This window comes from Hypanus sabinus (genome assembly GCF_030144855.1).
Source record: "Hypanus sabinus isolate sHypSab1 chromosome X1 unlocalized genomic scaffold, sHypSab1.hap1 SUPER_X1_unloc_13, whole genome shotgun sequence".
NCBI lineage: Eukaryota > Metazoa > Chordata > Chondrichthyes > Myliobatiformes > Dasyatidae > Hypanus > Hypanus sabinus.
Window position 1 is genome coordinate 512585 of NW_026778961.1, and position 22906 is coordinate 535490.

The window sequence follows — 22906 nt, forward strand, 5'->3', positions numbered from 1 at the left end:
GTAATTAGGAGAGCCAGTAGGGACCATGAGAAGGCCTTGGCGGGCAGGATTAAGGAAACCCCCAAGGCATTCTACAAGTATGTGAGGAGCAAGAGGATAAGACATGAAAGAATAGGTCCTATCAAGTGTGACAGTGGGAAAGTGTGTATGGAACCGAAGGAAATAGCAGAGGTACTTAATGAATACTTTACTTCAGTATTCACTATGGAAAAGGATCTTTGTGATTGCAGTGATGACTTGCAGCAGACTGAAAAGCTTGAACATGTAGACATTAAGAAAGAGGATGTGCTGGAGCTTTTGGAAAGCATCAAGTTGGATAAGTCGCCGGGACCTGATGAGATGTACCCCAGGCTACTGTGGGAGGCGAGGGAGGAGATTGCTGAGCCTCTGGTGATTATTTCTGCATCATCAATGGGGACGTGAGAGGTTCCGGAGGATTGGAGGGTTGTGAATGTTGTTCCTTTATTCAAGAAACGGAGAAGAGATAGCCCAGGAAATTACAGACCAGTGAGTCTTACTTCAGTGGTTGGTAAGTTGATGGAGAAGATCCTGAGAGGCAGGATTTATGAACATTTGGAGAGGTATAATATGATTAGGAGTAGTCAGCATGGCTTTGTAAAGGGCAGGTCGTGCCTTATGAGCCTGATTGAATTTTTTGAGGATGTGACTAAACACGTTGATGAAGGTAGAGCAGTAGATGTAGTGCATATGGATTTCAGCAAGGCATTTCATAAGGTACCCTATGCAAGGTTTACTGAGAAAGTAAGGAGGCCTGGGATCCAAGGGGACGTTACTTTGTGGATCCAGAACTGGCTTGCCCACAGAAGGCAAAGAGTGGTTGTAGACGGGTCATATTCTGCATGGAGGTCAGTCACCAGTGGTGTGCCTCAGGGATCTGTTCTGGGACCCCTTCTCTTAGTGATTTTATTAAATGCCCTGGATGAGGAAGTGGAAGGATGTTTTAGTAAGTTTGCTGATGACACAAAGGTTGGAGGTGTTGTGGATAGTGTGGAGGGCTGTCAGAGGTTACAGCGGGACATTGATAGGATGCTAAATTGGGCTGGGAAGTGGCAGATGGAGGTCAACCCAGATAAGTGTGAAGTAGCTCATTTTGGTAGATCAAATATGATGGCAGAATATAGTATTAATGGTAAGACTCTTGGCAGTGTGGAGGATCAGAGGGAACTTGGGGTCTGAGTCCATAGGACGCTCAAAGCAGCTGCGCAGGTTGACTCTGTGGTTAAGAAGGCATATAGTGTATTGGCTTACATCAATCGTAGAATTTAATTTAGGAGCCGGGAGGTAATGTTGCAGCTATATAGGACTCTGGTCAGACCCCACTTGGAGTACCGTGCTCAGTTCTGGTTGCCTCACTACAGGAAGGATGTGGAAACCATAGAAAGGGTGCAGAGGAGATTTACAAGGATGTTGCCTGGATTGGGGAGCATGCCTTATGAGAATAGGTTGAGTGAACTTGGCCTTTTCTCCTTGGAGCGACGGAGGATGAGAGGTGACCTGCTAGAGGTGTACAAGACGATGAGAGGCATTGATAGTGTGGATAGTCAGAGGCTTTTTCCCACGCTGAAATGGTTGCCACAAGAGGACACAGGTTTAAGGTGCTGGGGTGTAGGTACAGAGGAGATGTCAACGGTAAGTTTTTTACTCAGAGAGTGGTGAGTGCGTGGAATGGGCTGCCGGCAACGGTGCTGGAGATGGATACAATAGGGCCTTTTAAGAGGCATTTAGATAGGTACATGGAGCTTAGTAAAATAGATGGCTATAGGTAAGCCCAGTAATTTCTAAGGTAAGGACATGTTCGGCACAACTTTCTGGGCCGAAGGGCCTGTATTGTGCTGTAGGTTTTCCATGTTTATATGTTTCTAGAAGGCCATGTCAGAAAGAATAGGTGGGAGGAACACCAAAGGGAGGTGATGGGCAGGCAAGGAGATAAGGTGAGAGAGGGAAAAGAGGATGGGAAATGGTGAAGGTGGGGTGGAGGGGGGCATTACCGAACTTTCTAGAAATCAATGTTCATGCCATCAGGTTGGAGGCTATCCAGACGGAATATAAAGCATTGTTCCTCCAACCTGTGTGTGGCTTCATTTTGACAATAGAGGAGGCCATGCATTGACATGTTGGAATGGAAATGGGGAGTGGAATTAAAATGGATGGCCACTGGGAAATCCCACTTCTTCTGGCGGACAGAGTGTAGGTGTTCGGCGAAGCGGTCTCTCGATCTGCGTTGGGTCTCACCGATATACAACAGGTCACACCTGGAGCACCACATGCCATAGATGATCCTACCAGACTCACAGCTGAAGTGTCAGATCACCTGGAAGGACAGTCTGGGGCCCTGGATGGTAGTGAGGGAGGAGGTGTAAGGGCAGGTGTAGCAAGGATAAGTGCCAGGAGGGAGATCAGTGGGGAGGGATGAATGGACAAGGCAGTGATCTCTGCAGAAAGCATAAATTGGGCAGGAGGGAAAGATGTGCTTCGTGGTGGGATCTTGTTGGAGATGGTGGAAGTTCCGGAGAATGATGTGCTGGACGCGGAGGCTGGTGGGATGATAGGTGAGGAGCTTATGATGGCTTTACTCACTGGAGTTTAGAAGAATGAGGGGGGATCTCATTGAAACCTATCAAGTATTGAAAGGTCTGGATAGAGTGGACATTGAGAGTATGTTCCCTATAGTGGAAGAATCTAGAACCAGAGGGCACAATCTCAGAATAGAGGGGCGTCCATTTAACTCAGAGATGAGGAGGAATTTCTTTAGCCAGAGGGTGGTGAGTTTCTGGAATTTGTTGCCACAGGCGGCTGTGGAGGCCAAGTCATGGAGTACATTTAAAGCGGGGGTTGATACTGTAGGTTCTTGATTAATCAAGGTGTCAAAAGTTATGGAGAGAAGGCAGGAGAATGGGTTTGAGGGGGATAATAAATCAGCCATGATGGAATGGCAGAAAATCTCAATGGACCAAATGGCTTAATCCAGCTCCTATGTCTTATGGTCTTATAGTATTTGCTTTTCTCTCGCTCAACTTGTACTGGCATCGCTATGTTTATTACATTTAAAGATTAGCATTACATATCACATATACATCGACAGGGTGCTGGGGTGGAGATATGTCTCTACCAAAGGAGGTGTAAGACACTCCTTTCCTCCACAAGCCTGCAGGTCACCCTCGGGCAAGGTGTAGCACCTGGTTACCCCCAATCAGGGTCACGTGAAGCCATGGGAGCAGGTGGTGGATGGTCGTATGAGCAGCCGGTGCAGATCACAAGTCCTGGTTATGTGACCACTGACGCCAGGCAGACAATCTCTGATAATGGCTGGGGGTATCATCCGTCTTGTAAAGACACTTCCCAGAAGGCAATGGCAAACCACTTCTGTAGAAAAATTTGTCAAGAACAATCATGGTCATGGAAAGACCATCATCGCCCATGTCATACAACTGGGCACATAATGATGACATTGAAATATTAAAATATACAGCGTAATGTGCTGTATGCATCATCAGCCAGCAGTTCAAGGATCTGCTGTGGGAAACCTGCAGGTATCGTTATGCTTCTGTTGCCCACAACTTACTAACCCACACGTCTTCGGAATGTGGGAGAAAACCAGTCCACACCGTCCTGGTAGGAACGTGCAATCTCCTTACTGTCAATGGTGGCAATGTTTTCTTTTGCATATCATTGTTTGTTCAGATATAGCTTTTTTTATATTTCTTTATTTTCAAGGTAATATATACATACTTTAGTGATGATAAATTTTAATTCTGACTTGTTTCTGACTTTGAGAAAGTGATTCAGCTATTTAATACATGGCATTTCACAATGACTTTACTTGTCACCGGCAGGCAAGAAACAGATGTGAGTGATGATAAACCCGATTCTGATCTGGGTCTCTGTTGTGGACTGAGAGTGGGAAGGGGGCAGGGAGAGGGGAGTCATAGTTGGGAAAAGGGGAAGGGAGAGGGGAGGGTGGGAAGCACCAGAGAGACATTCTGTAATGATCAATAAACCAATTGTTTGGAATCAAACGACCTTGCCTGGTGTCTCAGGGCTGGGTGTGTCTGCACCCCCCCTCACCCCTGGCACTCCCTCTCTGCCACCTGTCCCACACCCCTGCCGTGACGCTCCATCCCCGCCATTCCCAACAACCTTCGCTCCTGCCAAATTTAAAAACTCGCTCTCTGCTCCACGTTGACCAATGCAGTACTGTGTGCATCCAAGCAATACATATCTACCTAAGACTTTTGCACAGTATTGTGGCATGCCTAGTGTTCAGCAGAATGGCACAAACAACAGCAACAACAAACCAAAACCCTTTTCTATCCCCACCCCCACCTACACACACACAGAAGGGCCTCCAATTCCAGGACTGGCCATCTCCTGCCTCTAACTTTCAGACAGTAGCTCCACACTCGCAGACTTAAGGGCTTCGATTTTCAGTCTTCGACCTCCAGACTCATTGTCCTTATGGTTTTGACTTCCGGTCTTCGACCACCAGACCTGCTAAACTCTGGGCTTTGACTCGGACTCGCTGATCACATGACCTGCTGACTGACCTTGGCCCTCCAATCCTGTGACTCAGTGACCTCTGACTTATAACCTCAGGACTCGTTGACTTCGGGGATCAGCAGCCAGCGGGTCTCATACCTCTGACTCCAGCACTTGCCGACCTCAGCGATCATCCGTCCTGGTTCTCCGGGCCCACAGGATCTTGGACATCCTCACTCGGGAATTATGGTCACTAACTTTGGAGCACTCTGACCTCTGGCTCCTTCCCCAAGCTCTTCATTTACAGCCCTCTCACTCTTGTACCTACTCCTCACCTAACCCCTAACTCCCCGTGTTGTCTCCAAAAACCATCCCTACAAACCTAAGAAGCTAAGCCTGAGCCACAAACCCAATGGACAATGCAGCTCAGCATCATCTTGAATGCTTTGTGAAAATTTAATCACAATTTAACTTTAATTACATAGTTGATTCTGCTGCAAAACCACCATAAAGCTCTTCAGACATCTATTTCCAGGTTTCAGCTGCCCTACCTCTGTGGTGTTGACGTCACACCAATGGGAATCCGCAAACCACCCATTTCCAGTGGAACACTGGTCAATATCCAGGTTTTCCAGGTTGATGTCGATCCGAACCACACCCCTGAAAGAGAGAAAGGCAAGTTCAAAGTTCGAAGCTTAAAGTTCAAAATAAATCTATTATCAAAATATGAATAGTACTGTGCAAAAGTCTTAGACACATATATATAGCTAGGGTATTTGTCAACAGGTTGGACAATACTATCGGTATCATATTTTATGGTAGCACAGCGGTTAGCACAACTGCTTTACAGTGCCAGCGATCACTGATTGGAGTTCAATTCCCACCAATGTATGTTCTCCACCTGACCAGGCGGATTTCCTCTGGGTGCTCCGGATTTCCTCCCACATTCCAAAGACGTATAGGCTAGGGTTAGTGGGCACACTGCAAGCCCAGCCCAATGCTTGCTGATTTGCTTCGATGCAAACAATGCATGTTTTGGTGTGAATGTGGGGAATAAAGCTAATCTTTATCTTTAATTGGGAGACTTAACAACTCTGGCAAATGTCAAGTGAGGTGAAGCTCCTCTAATCAAATCACTGGTGTGCTTATGCATTGAAAATTACTCCGCATCACTGCTGAGGTGACACTGTGACCTATTTATTCAAAATGCTTGGGTTATTTATTCTCAGGGTCAGGTGAAACAGTTCTTGTTAAAAATAAAAGCAAAATAAAATTTGCATTGATATATAAAATATAGTTCAGAAGCTTAAGAAATACTAAATGCAAGCAACATTCTCGCTACTTTTTTTTACAATTGCACAGACCGAGCATTGCTCTGAGCAGGAAATCTTTATCCACCCACAAAAGTGCATGACACTTTGAATGTTGTTTCTTGTAAAGCAGCACTGTGCAAAATTTTCAGGTACCCTAGCAATATGTATGTGCCCAAGACTATTGTACAGTACTGCTTTTGTCAATGTGGAGCAGAGAGGGAGTTTATAAATCTGGTGCAAGCAAAGGATGTTGGGAATGGTGTGGGACAGGCAACAGAGAAGGGGTGCCAGGGGTCAGGGGGTGCAGACACACCCAGCCCTGAGACACCAGGCAAGGTCATTTGATTCCAAACAATTGGTTTATTGATCATTACAGAATGTCTCTCTGATGCTTCCCACTCCTTCCCTTCTCCCTTCCCCTTTTCCCAACCATGATTCCCCTCTCCCAACCATGATTCCCCTCTCCCAACCATGATTCCCCTCTCCCAACCATGACTCCCCTCTCCCTGCCCCCTTCCCATTCTCAGTCCACAATGGAGACCCAGATCAGAATCAAGTTTATCATCACTCGCATATGTCATGAAATTTGTTTATTTTGTGGTAGCAGTACAGTGAGCTACATAAAATTACTAAAGTACTAAGACTTTTACACAATACTGTACATCAAAACATCGAACCATCCAGTGAAGTGCTTCGTTTGTCAGTGACCACAATCCAAGGATGTGCTGCGAGTGTCATCACCTCTCCAGTGCCAAAATGCATGCCCACAACCACTAAAACTAACTGTAGATCTTCAGAATGTAGAAGGAAAGTGGAGCACCAACATGGTCACTGGTCAGACAGCAGCATGAATTGAATTTGGGCCACTGATGCTGTAAAATGCTCCACTGACTATTATGCTACTATTCCCTATTAATTATAATCATATTCATAAGAATTAGGAACAGAATTAGGCCATTAGGCTGATTGAGTCTGCCCTGCCATTTAATCATGGCTGATTTATTATCCCTCTGGTGGAGGAGGCTCTGTGGGCCGAATGGCCTAATTCTTCTCCAGTGTCTTAAATTGCCTGCGTGACATAAGGCCAGAAGACATAGGAGCAGAATTAGGCCTTTTGGCCCATTGAGTCTGCTCCGCCATTCCATCAAGGCTGATTTATTTTCCCTCTCAGCCCCATTCTCCTGCCTTTTCCACGTAACCTTTGTCAGCCTGACTTAATCAAGAATCTATCAACCTCCACTTTAAATATACCCAATGACTTGGCCTCCACAGCCATCTGCGGCAATGAATTCCACAGTTTCACCACCCTCTGGATAAAGAAATTCCTCCTCACCTCAGGTCTAAATAGATGTCCCTCTATTCTGAGACTGTGCTTTCTCGTCCTAGACTCCCCCACTACTGGAAACATCCTCTCCACATCCACTCTATCTGTGCCCTCTGGTCCTAGACTCCCCGACTATAGGAAACATCCTCTCCACATCCACTCTATCTGTGCCCTCTGGTCCTAGACTCCCCCACTATAGGAAACATCCTCTCCACATCCACTCTATCTGTGTCCTCTGGTCCTAGACTCCCCCACTATAGGAAAGATCCTCTCCACATCCACTCTATCTGTGTCCTCTGGTCCTAGACTCCCCCACTATAGGAAACATCCTCTCCACATCCACTCTATCCAGGCCTTTCAATATTCGATAGGTTTCAATGAGATCCCCCCTCATTCTATTAAACTCTAGCCAACCTAACCCTAATCTCCCTTTCTCCCTTTCTCTTCATCATCTACACCTTGGACTTCAACTACTGCACAGAGTCTTGCCATCTTCATAAGTTTTCTGATGACTCCGCCATAGTTGGATGCATCAGCAAGGGAGATGAGGCTGAGTCCAGGGCTACTGTGGGAAACTTTGTTACATGGTGTGAGCAGAATCTTCTGCAGCTTAATGTGAAAAAGACTAAGGAGCTGGTGGTGGACCTGAGGAGGGCTAAGGCACCGGTGACCCCTGTTTCCATCCAAGGGGTCAGTGTGGACATGGTGGAGGATTACAAATACCTGTTGATACGAATTGACAATAAACTGGACTGGTCAAAGAACACTGAGGCTGTCTACAAGAAGGGTCAGAGCCGTCTCTACTTCCTGAGGAGACTGAGGTCCTTTAACATCTGCCAGACGATGCTGAGGATGTTCTACGAGTCTGTGGTGGTCAGTGCTATCATGTTTGCTGTTGTGTGCTGGGGCAGCAGGCTGAGGGTAGCAGACACCAACAGAATCAACAAACTCATTCATAAGGCCAGTGATGTTGTGGGGGTGGAACTGGACTCTCTGACAGTGGTGTCTGAAAAGAGGATGCTGTCCAAGTTGCATGCCATCTTGGACAATGACTCCCATCCACTCCATAATGTACTGGTTAGGCACAGGAGTACATTCACCCAGAGACTCATTCCACCGAGATGCAACACTGAGTGTCATAGGAAGTCATTCCTGCCTGTGGCCATCAAACTTTACAACTCCTCCCTCGGAGTGTCAGACACCCTGAGCCAATAGGCTGGTCCTGGACTTATTTCCACTTGGCATGATTAACCTATTATTATTTAATTATTTATGGTTTTTTATTGCTATATTTCTACACTATTCTTGGTTGGTGCGACTGTAACGAAACCCAATTTCAATGAAGTATGTCTGTCTGTCTGTCTGAATAGATTAATGGCTTTTAGAGGTTATTAAGCTGCTAAAAGAGTTGTGTAACCAAAGAGTTCAATGAAGTTTCATTTGAATTTTTGAATTTGTAAGAATTAATCATGATTACTGAAAAAGTACAGTTGATGGGCAAAGTTATTGTCTGGTGTGGTCTTTCCCGTGCTGCACTTAGTTTGGTTTCATTGGTAACAGTGTTTGAGATGGGCGAGTTCATCCACCGCTCTGAATGTGTGGCATAATAATGGAGAAATCAATGGAGCTGAGAATCCAGAAGCCTCAGGAAGGCCTTTGGGTCTGAAACCTGGCTTTGGGTTTTCTTGCGTAAATACTCATCAGGTGATGTTGAAAGTCTAGTTCTATGGATTACTATGGGCCAAACCAATTGAGAAAGACATGAGGAGAGGGCTAGATCAAATACTAGAGAGTTGTTATGCCGTTGTTACAGCACCAGTGGCCCGGTTCCGTTCCCACTGCTGCCTGTAGGGAGTTTGTACATTCTCCCTGTGACTGCCTGGGTTTCCTTTGGTGCTTTAGTTTCCTCCCACATTCCAAAGATGTGTGGTTAATTGGTCACATGGGTGTAATTGGGCGGCATGGGCTCATTGGGCCAGAAGGGCCTGTTGCTAGACTGTATCTCTAGCTAAATAAGCAAATAAGGTCACTGCCAGGACATTTTGCTGGTCTATATATCCTAAAGCACAAATAAACAACAGATATCTGATGAATTTTCCATTGCTAAACACCAGATATTCTGCAGATGATGGAAATCACACAACATGGTGGAGGAACATAGCAGGACAGGCAATATCTATGGAAATAAATAAAGAGTTGACTCTCAAAGTACAAAGGTCAAAGTAAATTTATTATCAAAGTACATGCACATCACCATATGCAACCCTGTGATTCAATTTCTTGTGGGCATTCTCAGTAAGTCCAAGAAACATAATAGAATCAATGAAAGCCCACACCCAACAGGGCAGACAAACAAAAAATGTGCAAAGACAACAAACATTGTAAATACTAAAGAAAAAAATTAATAATAAATGAACAATAAATATTGAGAACATGAGATGAAGAGTCCTTGAAAGTGAGCCTATTGGTTACGGAAACAGTTTAGTGTTGGGGCAAGTAAATTTAAGTGAAGTTCAAGAGCCCATCAAGTATGCTCTGCTTACTGGTTCAAGAGCCTGATGGCTGAGGGGTAATAACCATTCCTAAAACTACTGGTGTGGGTCCTGAGGCTCCTGTACCTTCTAACTGATGGCAGCAGTGAGAAGCGAGCATGTCCTGGGTGGTGGGGGTCGCTGAGAATGAATGCAGCTTTCCTGCGACAACTATTACTCACTGGGAGATGGGAGGGCTTTACCTGAGATGGACTGGGCCATATCCATTACTTTTTGTGGGATTTTGCATTCAAGGGATTGCTGTGATGCAGCCAGTCACCTCAGATCTACAGAAGCTTGTCAACATTTTAGGTGTCATGCTGAATCTTCACAAACTTGTAATGAAGTAGAGGCATTACCATGCTTCCCTCATCACTACTCTTGCATGCTTAGCTGAAGACAGTCCTCTGAAATGATAACACTGAGTAATTTAAATTGCCAACCCTTTTCACCTCTGATCCCCTAATGAGGACTGACTCATGGACCTCCAGTTTTGTCCCCCTGAAGTCAGTAATCAGCTCCTTGATCTTGCTGATACTGAGAGAGAAGTTGTTGTGGCACCATTCAGCCAGATTTTCAATCTCTCTCCTGTATGCTGATTCGTCATGACCTTTGATTTGGCCAACAACAGTTTTGTTGTCAGCAAACTTAAATATGATGTTGGAGCTGTGCTTAGCCACACAGTCATAAGTGTAAAGCAAGTAGAGCAGGGGGCGAAGCACACAGCCTTGTGGTGCACCTGGGCTGATGGAGATTGTGGAGGGGATGTTTTTGCCAATCCGGAGAGACTGGGGTCTGCAAGAAAGGAAATTGAGAATCCAATTGCACAGGAGTTATTGAGGCCAAGGTCTTGAAGCTTATTGATTAGTTTTGAGGGGATGATAGCATTGAATGCTGAGCTATAGTCAATAAAGAGCAACCTGATGTATGCATCTTCACTGTCCAGGTGTTCCAGGGTTGAGTGGAGCCAATGAGATGACATCTGCTGTTGACCTGTTGCTCCAGTAGGCAAATTGGAGTGGACCCAAGTCAATTCTTGGGCAGGAGGTGATATGTTTCATCATCAACCTCACAAAGCACTTCATCTCAGTGGATGTAAGTAAGTGCTACCGGGCGTTAGATATTGAGGCAGGTTACCACATTCTTCTTAGGTGCCAGTACAATTGAAGCCTACTTGAAGCAGGTGGGTACCTCAGACTGGTGAAGCGAGAGGTTAAGGAATCAGTGAACACCCCAGTCAGTTGATCAGCACAAGTCTTTAGTACCCGATCTGGGCCAGATGTCACTCTCACGTCAGCCTCAGAGACTGAAAACACAGGGTCATCGGGGGCTGTGGGAGTTTGGGTGTTTTGATGGTCAAGGCAAGCATAGAAGGCATTGAGTTCATCTGAGAGTGAAGCTCTGTTGTCACCTATGTCACTTTGCATTCAAGCCCTGCCACAAGCTGTTGAGCATCCTTCGTTGATTCAGGAATTGCCACTTTTCCCATGAGATGGTTTTTCAGAACTCAACCTTAGATCTCTTGTATCTTAGGTGATCACCAGACCTGAATGCCTCAGATCTGGCCTTCAACAGATTGCAGATCTCATAATTTATCCAGGCTGAATCATGATGAAAGGTCTTAGTCCAAAATCTGACTCAGTTTGGTACTGCTATTTGTGGAGGGGTACTATGGACATAATGGCAGCCACATCTCACTACTCTGAAATAGAGGTCATATTTTAAAGGGCATTTGGACCTCTGAGATTATGAAAGGTGCCATATTAATATTAGAAATTAATATAAAAGTATCAGAAGATGGAATCTTCCTCCTGATTCTGTGGGAGGCATTAAGTTACAGTATTAGGGCTAATGGAGAGAGCTTTACTCCATATTAGAATTCACTATGCAGTACTGTGCAAAAGTCTTAGCACATGTATATAGCTAGGGTGCTGACAACTTTTGCACAGTACTGTACTTGTCAACAGGGAGTGGGGAGTGAGTTTGTAAATCTGGCAGGGGCAAAGGATGTTGGGAATGGTGAGGGTGGAGTGGCAAGGGAGGGGTGTGGGACAGGTGGCAGAGAAGGAGTGCCAGGGGCAGGGGGTGGAGGGGGTTGCGGCAGTGTAGGTGCAGACATGCCCAGTCCTGAGACACCAGGGAAGGTCATTTGATTCCAAACAATCAGTTTATTGATCATTACAGAATGTCTCTCTGGTGTTTCCCGCTCCCTCCCCTCTCCTTTCCCCTTTTCCCAACCATGATTCCTCTCTCCCTGCTCCCTTCCCACTCTCAGTCCACAATAAAGACCCAGATCAGAATCAGGTTTATCATCACTTACATATGTCATGAAATTTGGTATTTTTTGTATGGCAGCAGTACAGTGCATTACATAAAATGACTGCAATAGTGAGCAAAAAATCTTCGGCTCCCTAGTTAGGTATATGTGCCAAAGACACTTTTGCACAGCACTGTATGTGACATGCAATACATGATCCGGAAATTGTTGTCAAATAGACATGATACAAAAGGCTTTAATCTCTGCTTTATAACCTAATAAAATAAATGATGTACTGTAACCATGAGAATTCAAAATGTTACAATAATATTGCTGAATCTATTCATCAGTCATCTACCAGACTTCAATAATTTCAAAATGGCCACCCAGCAACAAGCAGAATGACAATCTCATCCATAGGCTAATCAATTCTCATTAGAATCAAAATATAAAAATTTTAAGGACTAGCTTTATCTGTCACATGTACATCAAAGCATTGCAGCATACAGCACGACACTATTAGAGCTTGAGGCGCTGGAGTTCAGGTTTTGCTTTTGGCACCCTCCCTGTGGAATGCGTGTTTTTTCCCAGGTGCTCTGGTTTTCTCCCGCAGTACAAAGGTGTACCAGTTGGCAAGTTAATTGATCATTGTAAATTGTCCCATGATTAGGTTGAGGTTAAATTGGGGTAGTCGGGGGATGTTGGCTCGAAGGGCCTACTCCATGCTGCATCTCTAAATAAAAATGTGTTGGGGACAGCCCGCAAGTGTCACCAACATAGTATGGCCACAACTAGCTTACTAACTTACTAACCCTAACCTGTACGCCATTGTAATACGAGAGGAAACTGGAGCACCCAGAGGAAACCCACACAGCCATAGCGAGAATGTACAAACCCTGGCGAGAACTGAACCCAGCTTTCTGATTGCTGGTGCTACAAAGCGTTAAGCTGGCAGCTACCCTGTGCTGAATAGAAGTTGCAATGTTTATATATAAATGTTAGATATATAAATGTTACACCAGAGAATGGCCTGGCAGTGTTTTTTTTCTACAATTTTACTTGATTCTTCCAGTGAGATTTGCTAGAACTCCAGCTACCTCTTTCCACTGCAATGTCTTTGGATTTAGGGAATTCAGCAGCATGGATTTATTGTGGTCTGGTGAGCAAATCCCACCATCCCACCATGTTGGAGCGCTCTGGTAATGATACAGACTGCTATCTCAAAGATGGCTGGTTCCAATTTTAACTTTGAGCCACAAACACAACATCAAGAACATCTACAAGAAGAGCTGTCGCAGGAAAGCAGCATTCATCATCAATGACCTGCACCATCCAGGTCATGCTCTCTTCTTGCTGCTGCCATCAGGAAGGAGGAGCAGGAGCCTCAGGTCCCACGCAATCAGGTTCAGGAACAGTTATTACTCTACAACCATCAGGAAGGAGGTACAGGAGCCCCAGGTCCCACGCAATCAGGTTCAGGAACAGTTATTACTCTACAACCATCAGGAAGGAGGAGCAGGAGCCTCAGGTCCCACGCAATCAGGTTCAGGAACAGTTATTACTCTGCAACCATCAGGTTCTTGAATCAGAGGGGATAACTTCATTCACCCCAACACTGAACTATTCCCACAACCAATGGACTCACTTCCAAGGGCTCTTCATCTCATGTTTGCATATTTATTGATATTTGCTTATTATTATTTAGTTTACATTTTTTGTTTCTTTCGTTTCTCTGTACTGAATGTGAATGCCTGCAAGAAAATTAATTTCATGGTTGTATATGGTGACATATATGTACTTTGTTAATAAATTAATTTTGTACTTTGCATTTGTTAGAGTATGACAGAGTTAGGGTGCACATCTGAGGCCTGCTGTTGGTCAAGGTCAACCATGGATGTAGCGTCCCAGCTGTCTATGTGATACGCAAGCCTGGTCAGTACGATATAGAGAGCAAGCTGTTGCCCACGTAGCAGGCTCCCCCTCTCCATGCAGTTGGTGAATCCAAAAGAACAGCAGAGACCGATACAGTTCGGCACCAGCAGCATTGCAGGAGTTGCCAGTCAGTGTTGAACTCAACGTTGGACTTCCACAGGGACCCCAGCTCCAGATTTTTTCCTTGGGGATTTACTCCCAAAGCCTTCCCCATGAGTGGGTATAGCTGCAAAGCAGCCAAAGTTTGAGATCAGAGTTTTCCTTCTCCTATATGAGCTGCCAACCATGGCTGATAAGACCCATCTGCCCGAAGCGATTGGTTTTAAGGTGCCAGTAACCCACCTTTGCCCCTCCTCCTGTCAGTTGGAATGGTTCCACCAGGCTTGGTAGCTAAGCCACACATGAAGTCTAGGAGCTGGACTTGGTTGTCAGAGGCTTTATGATGCGCTCACCATTGGGAACACTTAATAGGTAGTGGGAGCTCATCCTCATTACCACTCCAGTCTAGAACAATCTTAAGGGACTTGGTGAAAACCTAATAGCTGTAAATTTGATTGCTGCAGTACAAAATGAATATAGTCTCTTAGAAGTGAATGGGTGTGACCTAAAAAATGCCCTGGTCTAGCTACGGCCTCCATCTCCACACATTGCATTGGAAAACAACTCTTTCCACCTTGAATCTTCATAATCAGTTATAAAGGGAGGATAACACACACACAACGCAGGAAGAACTCACCAGGTCAGGCAACATCTATGGAGAGGAATCTGATCGGACAGCAGATTGGAGTATTGGAGAAAGGGAAGGAGAAGGGGCACCAGGGGGCTGTTCAAAGTAAATTTGTTATCAAAGTACATTTATGTCATCATATACAACCCTGAGATTCATTTACTTGTGGGCGTACTCAATAAATCCATAGAATAATAACGATAACAGAATCAATGAAAGATTGCACTAACTCGGGTGTTCAGAGTGCAGAAAACAACAAACTGTGCAAGTACAAAAAGAAAGAAATAATAATAAATAAATAAACAATAAATATTGAGGACGTGAGATGAAGAGTCCTTGAGATCAGCAGTTCAGGAGAAGTGGTAAAGTGGGGTGCAGAAGGGAAATTACAGAATGGGGAAGGGGGAAAAGCTACTGGAAGTTAGAGAAATCAGTGCTCATGCCATCAGATTGGAGGCTACCCAGACAGAATATAAGGTGTTTCTCCTCCAACCTGAGAGTGGCCTCATCATGGCATTAGAGGAGGCCATGGACGGATATGTAAGAATGAGAATCGGAATTAAATGGGGTTGGCCACTGAGAAATCTCTCAGGTTTATTGTCACTGACAAGTTGTGAAGTTTGTCACTTTGTGGCACCAGTACAGAGCTGGCATAATAATTTTCAATAAACAAGAATAAATACGTTGGGCAAAAGAGGAGTCAGAGGTCGAAAGGGTGAGCAGCTATACTGGGGTAAAAATACTGTTGCAATCATGATGATGACACACCAGTGGCTATAATACATCACGCATTTGATTCAGATTCAGGTTCATTTATTTACCACATGCACATCAAAACATACAGCAAAATTTAACACAGACAAAATGCTGGAGGAACTTTGCAGGTCAGGCAGTATCTATGGAAATGAATAAACAGTCAATGTTTCAGGCCGAGACCTTTCATCAGAACTGAGAAGAAAGGGGGAAGATGCCAGGATAAAATGATGTGAAGAGGAGAAGAAGGCTAGCTAGAAGGCGATGGGTGAAGTCAGGTGATTGGTGGGAAAGGTAAAGGGCTGGAGAGGAAGGAATCTGATCGGAGAGGAGAGTGGACCGTGGGAGAAAGGGAAGGAGGAGGGACACCAGTGGGAGGTGATTGGTGGGAAAGGTAAACGGCTGGAGAGGAAGGAATCTGATCGGAGAGGAGAGTGGACCGTGGGAGAAAGGGAAGGAGGAGGGACACCAGGGGGAGGTGATGGGTGGGAAAGGTAAAGGGCTGGAGAGGAAGGAATCTGACAGGAGAGGAGAGTGGACCGTGGGAGAAAGGGAAGGAGGAGGGACACCAGGGGGAGGTGATGGGTGGGAAAGGTAAAGGGCTGGAGAGGAAGGAATCTGATCGGAGAGGAGAGTGGACCGTGGGAGAAAGGGAAGGAGGAGGGACACCAGGGGGAGGTGATGGGTGGGAAAGGTAAAGGGCTGGAGAGGAAGGAATCTGATCGGAGAGGAGAGTGGACCGTGGGAGAAAGGGAAGGAGGAGGGACACCAGTGGGAGGTGATGGGTGGGAAAGGTAAAGGGCTGGAGAGGAAGGAATCTGATCGGAGAGGAGAGTGGACCGTGGGAGAAAGAGAAGGATGAGGGACACCAGGGGGAGGTGATGGGTGGGAAAGGTAAAGGGCTGGAGAGGAAGGAATCTGATAGGAGAGGAGAGTGGACTGTGGGAGAAAGGGAAGGAGGAGGGACACCAGGGGGAGGTGATGGGTGGGAAAGGTAAAGGGCTGGAGAGAAAGGAATCTGATCGGAGAGGAGAGTGGACCGTGGGAGAAAGGGAAGGAGGAGGGACACCAGTGGGAGGTGATTGGTGGGAAAGGTAAACGGCTGGAGAGGAAGGAATCTGATCGGAGAGGAGAGTGGACCGTGGGAGAAAGGGAAGGAGGAGGGACACCAGGGGGAGGTGATGGGTGGGAAAGGTAAAGGGCTGGAGAGGAAGGAATCTGACAGGAGAGGAGAGTGGACCGTGGGAGAAAGGGAAGGAGGAGGGACACCAGGGGGAGGTGATGGGTGGGAAAGGTAAAGGGCTGGAGAAGAAGGAATCTGATCGGAGAGGAGAGTGGACCGTGGGAGAAAGGGAAGGAGGAGGGACACCAGGGGGAGGTGATGGGTGGGAAAGGTAAAGGGCTGGAGAGAAAGGAATCTGATAGGAGAGGAGAGTTGACCGTGGGGGAAAGGGAAGGAGGAGGGACACCAGGAGGAGGTGATGGGAGGGAAAGGTAAAGGGCTGGAGAGGAAGGAATCTGATAGGAGAGGAGAGTGGACAGTGGGAGAAAGGGAAGGAGGAGGGACACCAGGGGGAGATGATGGGAGGGAAAGGTAAAGGGCTGGAGAGGAAGGAATCTGATAGGAGAGGAGAGTGGACCGTGGGAGAAAGGGAAGGAGGAGGGACACCAGGGGGAGGTGATGGGTGGGAAAGGTAAAGGGCTGGAGAGGAAGGAATCTGATAGGAGAGGAGAGTGGACTGTGGGAGAAAGGGAAGGAGGAGGGACACCAGGGGAAGGTGATGGGTGGGAAAGGTAAAGGGCTGGAGAGGAAGGAATCTGATAGGAGAGGAGAGTGGACTGTGGGAGAAAGGGAAGGAGGAGGGACACCAGGGGGAGTTGATGGGTGGGAAAGGTAAAGGGCTGGGGAGAAAGGAATCTGATAGGAGAGGAGAGGGGACCGTGGGAGAAAGGGAAGGAGGAGGGACACCAGGGGGAGGTGATGGGTGGGAAAGGTAAAGGGCTGGAGAGGAAGGAATCTGACAGGAGAGGAGAGTGGACCGTGGGAGAAAGGGAAGGAGGAGGGACACCAGGGGGACGTGATGGGTGGGAAAGTTAAAGGGCTGGAGAGGAAGGAATCTGACAGGAGAGGAGAGTGGACCGTGGGAGAAAGGGAAGGAGGAGGGACACCAGGGGGAGGTGATGGGTGCGAAAGGTAAAGGGCTGGAGAGGAAGGAATCTGACAGGAGAGGAGAGTGGACCGTGGGAGAAAGGGAAGGAGGAGGGACACCAGGGGGAGGTGATGGGTGGGAAAGGTAAAGGGCTGGAGAGGAAGGAATCTGATCGGAGAGGAGAGTGGACAGTGGGAGAAAGGGAAGGAGGAGGGACACCAGGGGGAGGTGATGGGTGGGAAAGGTAAAGGGCTGGAGAGGAAGGAATCTGATCGGAGAGGAGAGTGGACCGTGGGAGAAAGGGAAGGAGGAGGGACACCAGGGGGAGGTGATGGGTGGGAAAGGTAAAGGGCTGGAGAGGAAGGAATCTGATCGGAGAGGAGAGTGGACCGTGGGAGAAAGGGAAGGAGGAGGGACACCAGTGGGAGGTGATGGGTGGGAAAGGTAAACGGCTGGAGAGGAAGGAATCTGATCGGAGAGGAGAGTGGACCGTGGGAGAAAGAGAAGGATGAGGGACACCAGGGGGAGGTGATGGGTGGGAAAGGTAAAGGGCTGGAGAGGAAGGAATCTGATAGGAGAGGAGAGTGGACTGTGGGAGAAAGGGAAGGAGGAGGGACACCAGGGGGAGGTGATAGGTGGGAAAGGTAAAGGGCTGGAGAGAAAGGAATCTGATAGGAGAGGAGAGTGGACCGTGGGAGAAAGGGAAGGAGGAGGGACACCAGGGGGAGGTGATGGGTGGGAAAGGTAAAGGGCTGGAGAGGAAGGAATCTGATCGGAGAGGAGAGTGGACCGTGGGGGAAAGGGAAGTAGGAGGGACACCAGGGGGAGGTGATGGGTGGGAAAGGTAAAGGGCTGGAGAGGAAGGAATCTGATCGGAGAGGAGAGTGGACCGTGGGAGAAAGGGAAGGAGGAGGGACACCAGGGGGAGGTGATGGGTGGGAAAGGTAAAGGGCTGGGGAGAAAGGAATCTGATAGGAGAGGAGAGTGGACCGTGGGAGAAAGGGAAGGAGGAGGGACACCAGGGGGAGGTGATGGGTGGGAAAGGTAAAGGGCTGGAGAGGAAGGAATCTGATAGGAGAGGAGAGTGGACCCTGGGAGAAAGGGAAGGAGGAGGGACACCAGGGGGAGGTGATGGGTGGGAGAGGTAAAGGGCTGGAGAGTGAGGAATCTGATCGGAGAGGAGATTGGACCCTGGGAGAAAGGGAAGGAGGAGGGACACCAGGGGGAGGTGATGGGAGGGAAAGGTAAAGGGCTGGAGAGGAAGGAATCTGATAGGAGAGGAGAGTGGACCGTGGGAGAAAGGGAAGGAGGAGGGACACCAGGGGGAGGTGATGGGTGGGAAAGGTAAAGGGCTGGAGAGGAAGGAATCTGATCGGAGAGGAGAGTGGACCGTGGGAGAAAGGGAAGGAGGAGGGACACCAGGGGGAGGTGATGGGTGGGAAAGGTAAAGGGCTGGGGAGAAAGGAATCTGATAGGAGAGGAGAGTGGACCGTGGGAGAAAGGGAAGGAGGAGGGACACCAGGGGGAGGTGATGGGTGGGAAAGGTAAAGGGCTGGAGAGGAAGGAATCTGACAGGAGAGGAGAGTGGACCCTGGGAGAAAGGGAAGGAGGAGGGACACCAGGGGGAGGTGATGGGTGGGAGAGGTAAAGGGCTGGAGAGTGAGGAATCTGATCGGAGAGGAGATTGGACCCTGGGAGAAAGGGAAGGAGGAGGGACACCAGGGGGAGGTGATGGGAGGGAAAGGTAAAGGGCTGGAGAGGAAGGAATCTGATAGGAGAGGAGAGTGGACCGTGGGAGAAAGGGAAGGAGGAGGGACACCAGGGGGAGGTGATGGGTGGGAAAGGTAAAGGGCTGGAGAGGAAGGAATCTGACAGGAGAGGAGAGTGGACCGTGGGAGAAAGGGAAGGAGGAGGGACACCAGGGGGAGGTGATGGGTGGGAAAGGTAAAGGGCTGGAGAGAAAGGAATCTGATCGGAGAGGGGAGTGGACCGTGGGAGAAAGGGAAGGAGGAGGGACACCAGGTGGAGGTGATGGGTGGGAAAGGTAAAGGGCTGGGGAGAAAGGAATCTGATGGGAGAGGAGAGTGGACCGTGCGAGAAAGGGAAGGAGGAGAGACACCAGGGGGAGGTGATGGGTGGGAGAGGTAAAGGGCTGGAGAGGAAGGAATCTGATCGGAGAGGAGAGTGGACCGTGGGAGAAAGGGAAGGAGGAGAGACACCAGGGGGAGGTGATGGGTGGGAAAGGTAAACGGCTGGAGAGGAAGGAATCTGATCGGAGAGGAGAGTGGACTGTGGGGGAAAGGGGAGGAGGAGGGACACCAGGGGGAGGTGATGGGTGGGAGAGGTAAAGGGCTGGAGAGGAAGGAATCTGATCGGAGAGGAGAGTGGACCGTGGGAGAAAGGGAAGGAAGAGGGACACCAGGGGGAGGTGATGGGTGGGAAAGGTAAAGGGCTGGAGAGGAAGGAATCTGACAGGAGAGGAGAGTGGACCGTGGGAGAAAGGGAAGGAGGAGGGACACCAGGGGGAGGTGATGGGTGGGAAAGGTAAAGGGCTGGAGAGGAAGGAATCTGATAGGAGAGGAGAGTGGACTGTGGGAGAAAAAGAAGGAGGAGGGACACCAGGGGGAGGTGATGGGTGGGAGATGTAAAGGGCTGGGGAGAAAGGAATCTGATCGGAGAGGAGAGTGGACCGTGGGAGAAAGGGAAGGAGGAGGGACACCAGGGGGACGTGATGGGAGGGAAAGGTAAAGGGCTGGAGAGGAAGGAATCTGACAGGAGAGGAGAGTGGACTGTGGGAGAAAGGGAAGGAGGAGGGACACCAGGGGGAGTTGATGGGTGGGAGAGGTAAAGGGCTGGAGAGGAAGGAATCTGATAGGAGAGGAGAGGGGACCGTGGGAGAAAGGGAAGGAGGAGGGACACCAGGGGGAGGTGATGGGTGGGAAAGGTAAAGGGCTGGAGAGGAAGGAATCTGATAGGAGAGGGGAGTGGACCGTGGGAGAAAGGGAAGGAGGAGGGACACCAGGGGGAGGTGATGGGTGGGGAAGGTAAAGGGCTGGAGAGGAAGGAATCTGATCGGAGAGGAGAGTGGACCATGGGAGAAAGGGAAGGAGGAGGGACACCAGGGGGAGGTGATGGGTGGGAAAGGTAAAGGGCTGGAGAGGAAGGAATCTGATAGGAGAGGAGAGTGGACCGTGGGAGAAAGGGAAGGAGGAGGGACACCAGGGGGAGGTGATGGGTGGGAAAGGTAAAGGGCTGGAGAGGAAGGAATCTGACAGGAGAGGAGAGTGGACCGTGGGACAAAGGGAAGGAGGAGGGACACCAGGGGGACGTGCTGGGAGGGAAAGGTAAAGGGCTGGAGAGGAAGGAATCTGACAGGAGAGGACAGTGGACCGTGGGAGAAAGGGAAGGAGGAGGGACACCAGGGGGACGTGCTGGGAGGGAAAGGTAAAGGGCTGGAGAGGAAGGAATCTGACAGGAGAGGAGAGTGGACCGTGGGACAAAGGGAAGGAGGAGGGACACCAGGGGGACTTGCTGGGAGGGAAAGGTAAAGGGCTGGAGAGGAAGGAATCTGACAGGAGAGGAGAGTGGACTGTGGGGGAAAGGGAAGGAGGAGGGACACCAGGGGGAGGTGACGGGTGGGGAGGTAAAGGACTGGAGATGAAGGAATCTGATAGGAGAGGAGAGTGGACCGTGGGAGAAAGGGAAGGAGGAGGGACACCAGGGGGAGGTGATGGGAGGGAGAGGTAAAGGGCTGGAGAGGAAGGAATCTGATAGGAGAGTTGAGTGGACCGTGGGAGAAAGGGAAGGAGGAGGGACACCAGGGGGAGGTGATGGGTGGGAAAGGTAAAGGGCTGGAGAGGAAGGAATCTGACAGGAGAGGAGAGTGGACCGTGGGAGAAAGGGAAGGAGGAGGGTCACCAGGGGGAGGTGATGGGTGGGAAAGGTAAAGGGCTGGAGAGGAAGGAATCTGATAGGAGAGGAGAGTGGACTGTGGGAGAAAGGGAAGGAGGAGGGACACCAGGGGGAGGTGATGGGTGGGAAAGGTAAAGGGCTGGAGAGGAAGGAATCTGATAGGAGAGGAGAGTGGACCGTGGGAGAAAGGGAAGGAGGAGGGACACCAGTGGGAGGTGATGGGTGGGAAAGGTAAAGGGCTGGAGAGGAAGGAATCTGATAGGAGAGGAGAGTGGACCGTGGGAGAAAGGGAAGGAGGAGGGACACCAGGGGGAGGTGATGGGTGGGAAAAGTAAAGGGCTGGAGAGGAAGGAATCTGATAGGAGAGGAGAGTGGACCGTGGGAGAAAGGGAAGGAGGAGGGACACCAGGGGGAGGTGATGGGTGGGAAAGGTAAAGGGCTGGGGAGAAAGGAATCTGATAGGAGAGGGGAGTGGACCGTGGGAGAAAGGGAAGGAGGAGGGACACCAGGGGGAGGTGATGGGTGGGAAAGGTAAAGGGCTGGAGAGGAAGGAATCTGATAGGAGAGGAGAGTGGACCGTGAGAGAAAGGGAAGGAGGAGGGACACCAGGGGGAGGTGATGGGTGGGAAAGGTAAAGGGCTGGGGAGAAAGGAATCTGATAGGAGAGGGGAGTGGACCGTGGGAGAAAGGGAAGGAGGAGGGACACCAGGGGGAGGTGATGGGTGGGAGAGGTAAAGGGCTGGAGAGGAAGGAATCTGATAGGAGAGGGGAGTGGACCGTGGGAGAAAGGGAAGGAGGAGGGACACCAGGGGGAGGTGATGGGAGGGAAAGGTAAAGGGCTGGAGAGGAAGGAACCTGACGGGAGAGGAGAGTGGACCGTGGGAGAGAGGGAAGGAGGAGGGACACCAGGGGGAGGTGATGGGTGGGAAAGGTAAAGGGCTGGAGAGGGAGGAATCTGACAGGAGAGGAGAGTGGACCGTGGGAGAAAGGGAAGGAGGAGGGACACCAGGGGAGGTGATGGGTGGGAAAGGTAAATGGCTGGAAAGGATGGAATCTGATAGGAGAGGAGAGTGGACCGTGGGAGAAAGGGAAGGAGGAGGGACACCAGGGGGAGGTGATGGGTGGGAAATGTAAAGGGCTGGAGAGGAAGGAAACTGATAGGAGAGGAGAGTGGACCGTGGGAGAAAGGGAAGGAGGAGGGACACCAGGGGGAGGTGATGGGTGGGAAAGGTAAAGGACTGGAGAGGAAGGAATCTGATCGGAGAGGAGAGTGGACCGTGGGAGGAAGGGAAGGAGGAGGGACACCAGGGGGAGGTGATGGGTGGGAAAGGTAAAGGGCTGGGGAGAAAGGAATCTGATAGGAGAGGGGAGTGGACCGTGGGAGAAAGGGAAGGAGGAGGGACACCAGGGGGAGGTGATGGGTGGGAAAGGTAAAGGGCTGGAGAGGGAGGAATCTGACAGGAGAGGAGAGTGGACCGTGGGAGAAAGGGAAGGAGGAGGGACACCAGGG

The 22906-nt window shown here is 49.2% G+C and overlaps 1 protein-coding gene across 1 annotated transcript in view; it reads right to left on the reverse strand.

The window, feature by feature from the left end:
• LOC132385595 (probable G-protein coupled receptor 158) overlaps window positions 1–22906 on the reverse strand; it is a 348836-nt gene that overhangs the window by 266202 nt on the left and 59728 nt on the right. The window contains exon 2 of the mRNA XM_059957771.1: window positions 5049–5157. Coding sequence (XP_059813754.1) covers window positions 5049–5157 — 109 coding nt within the window. The remainder of the gene's footprint in view (window positions 1–5048; window positions 5158–22906) is intronic.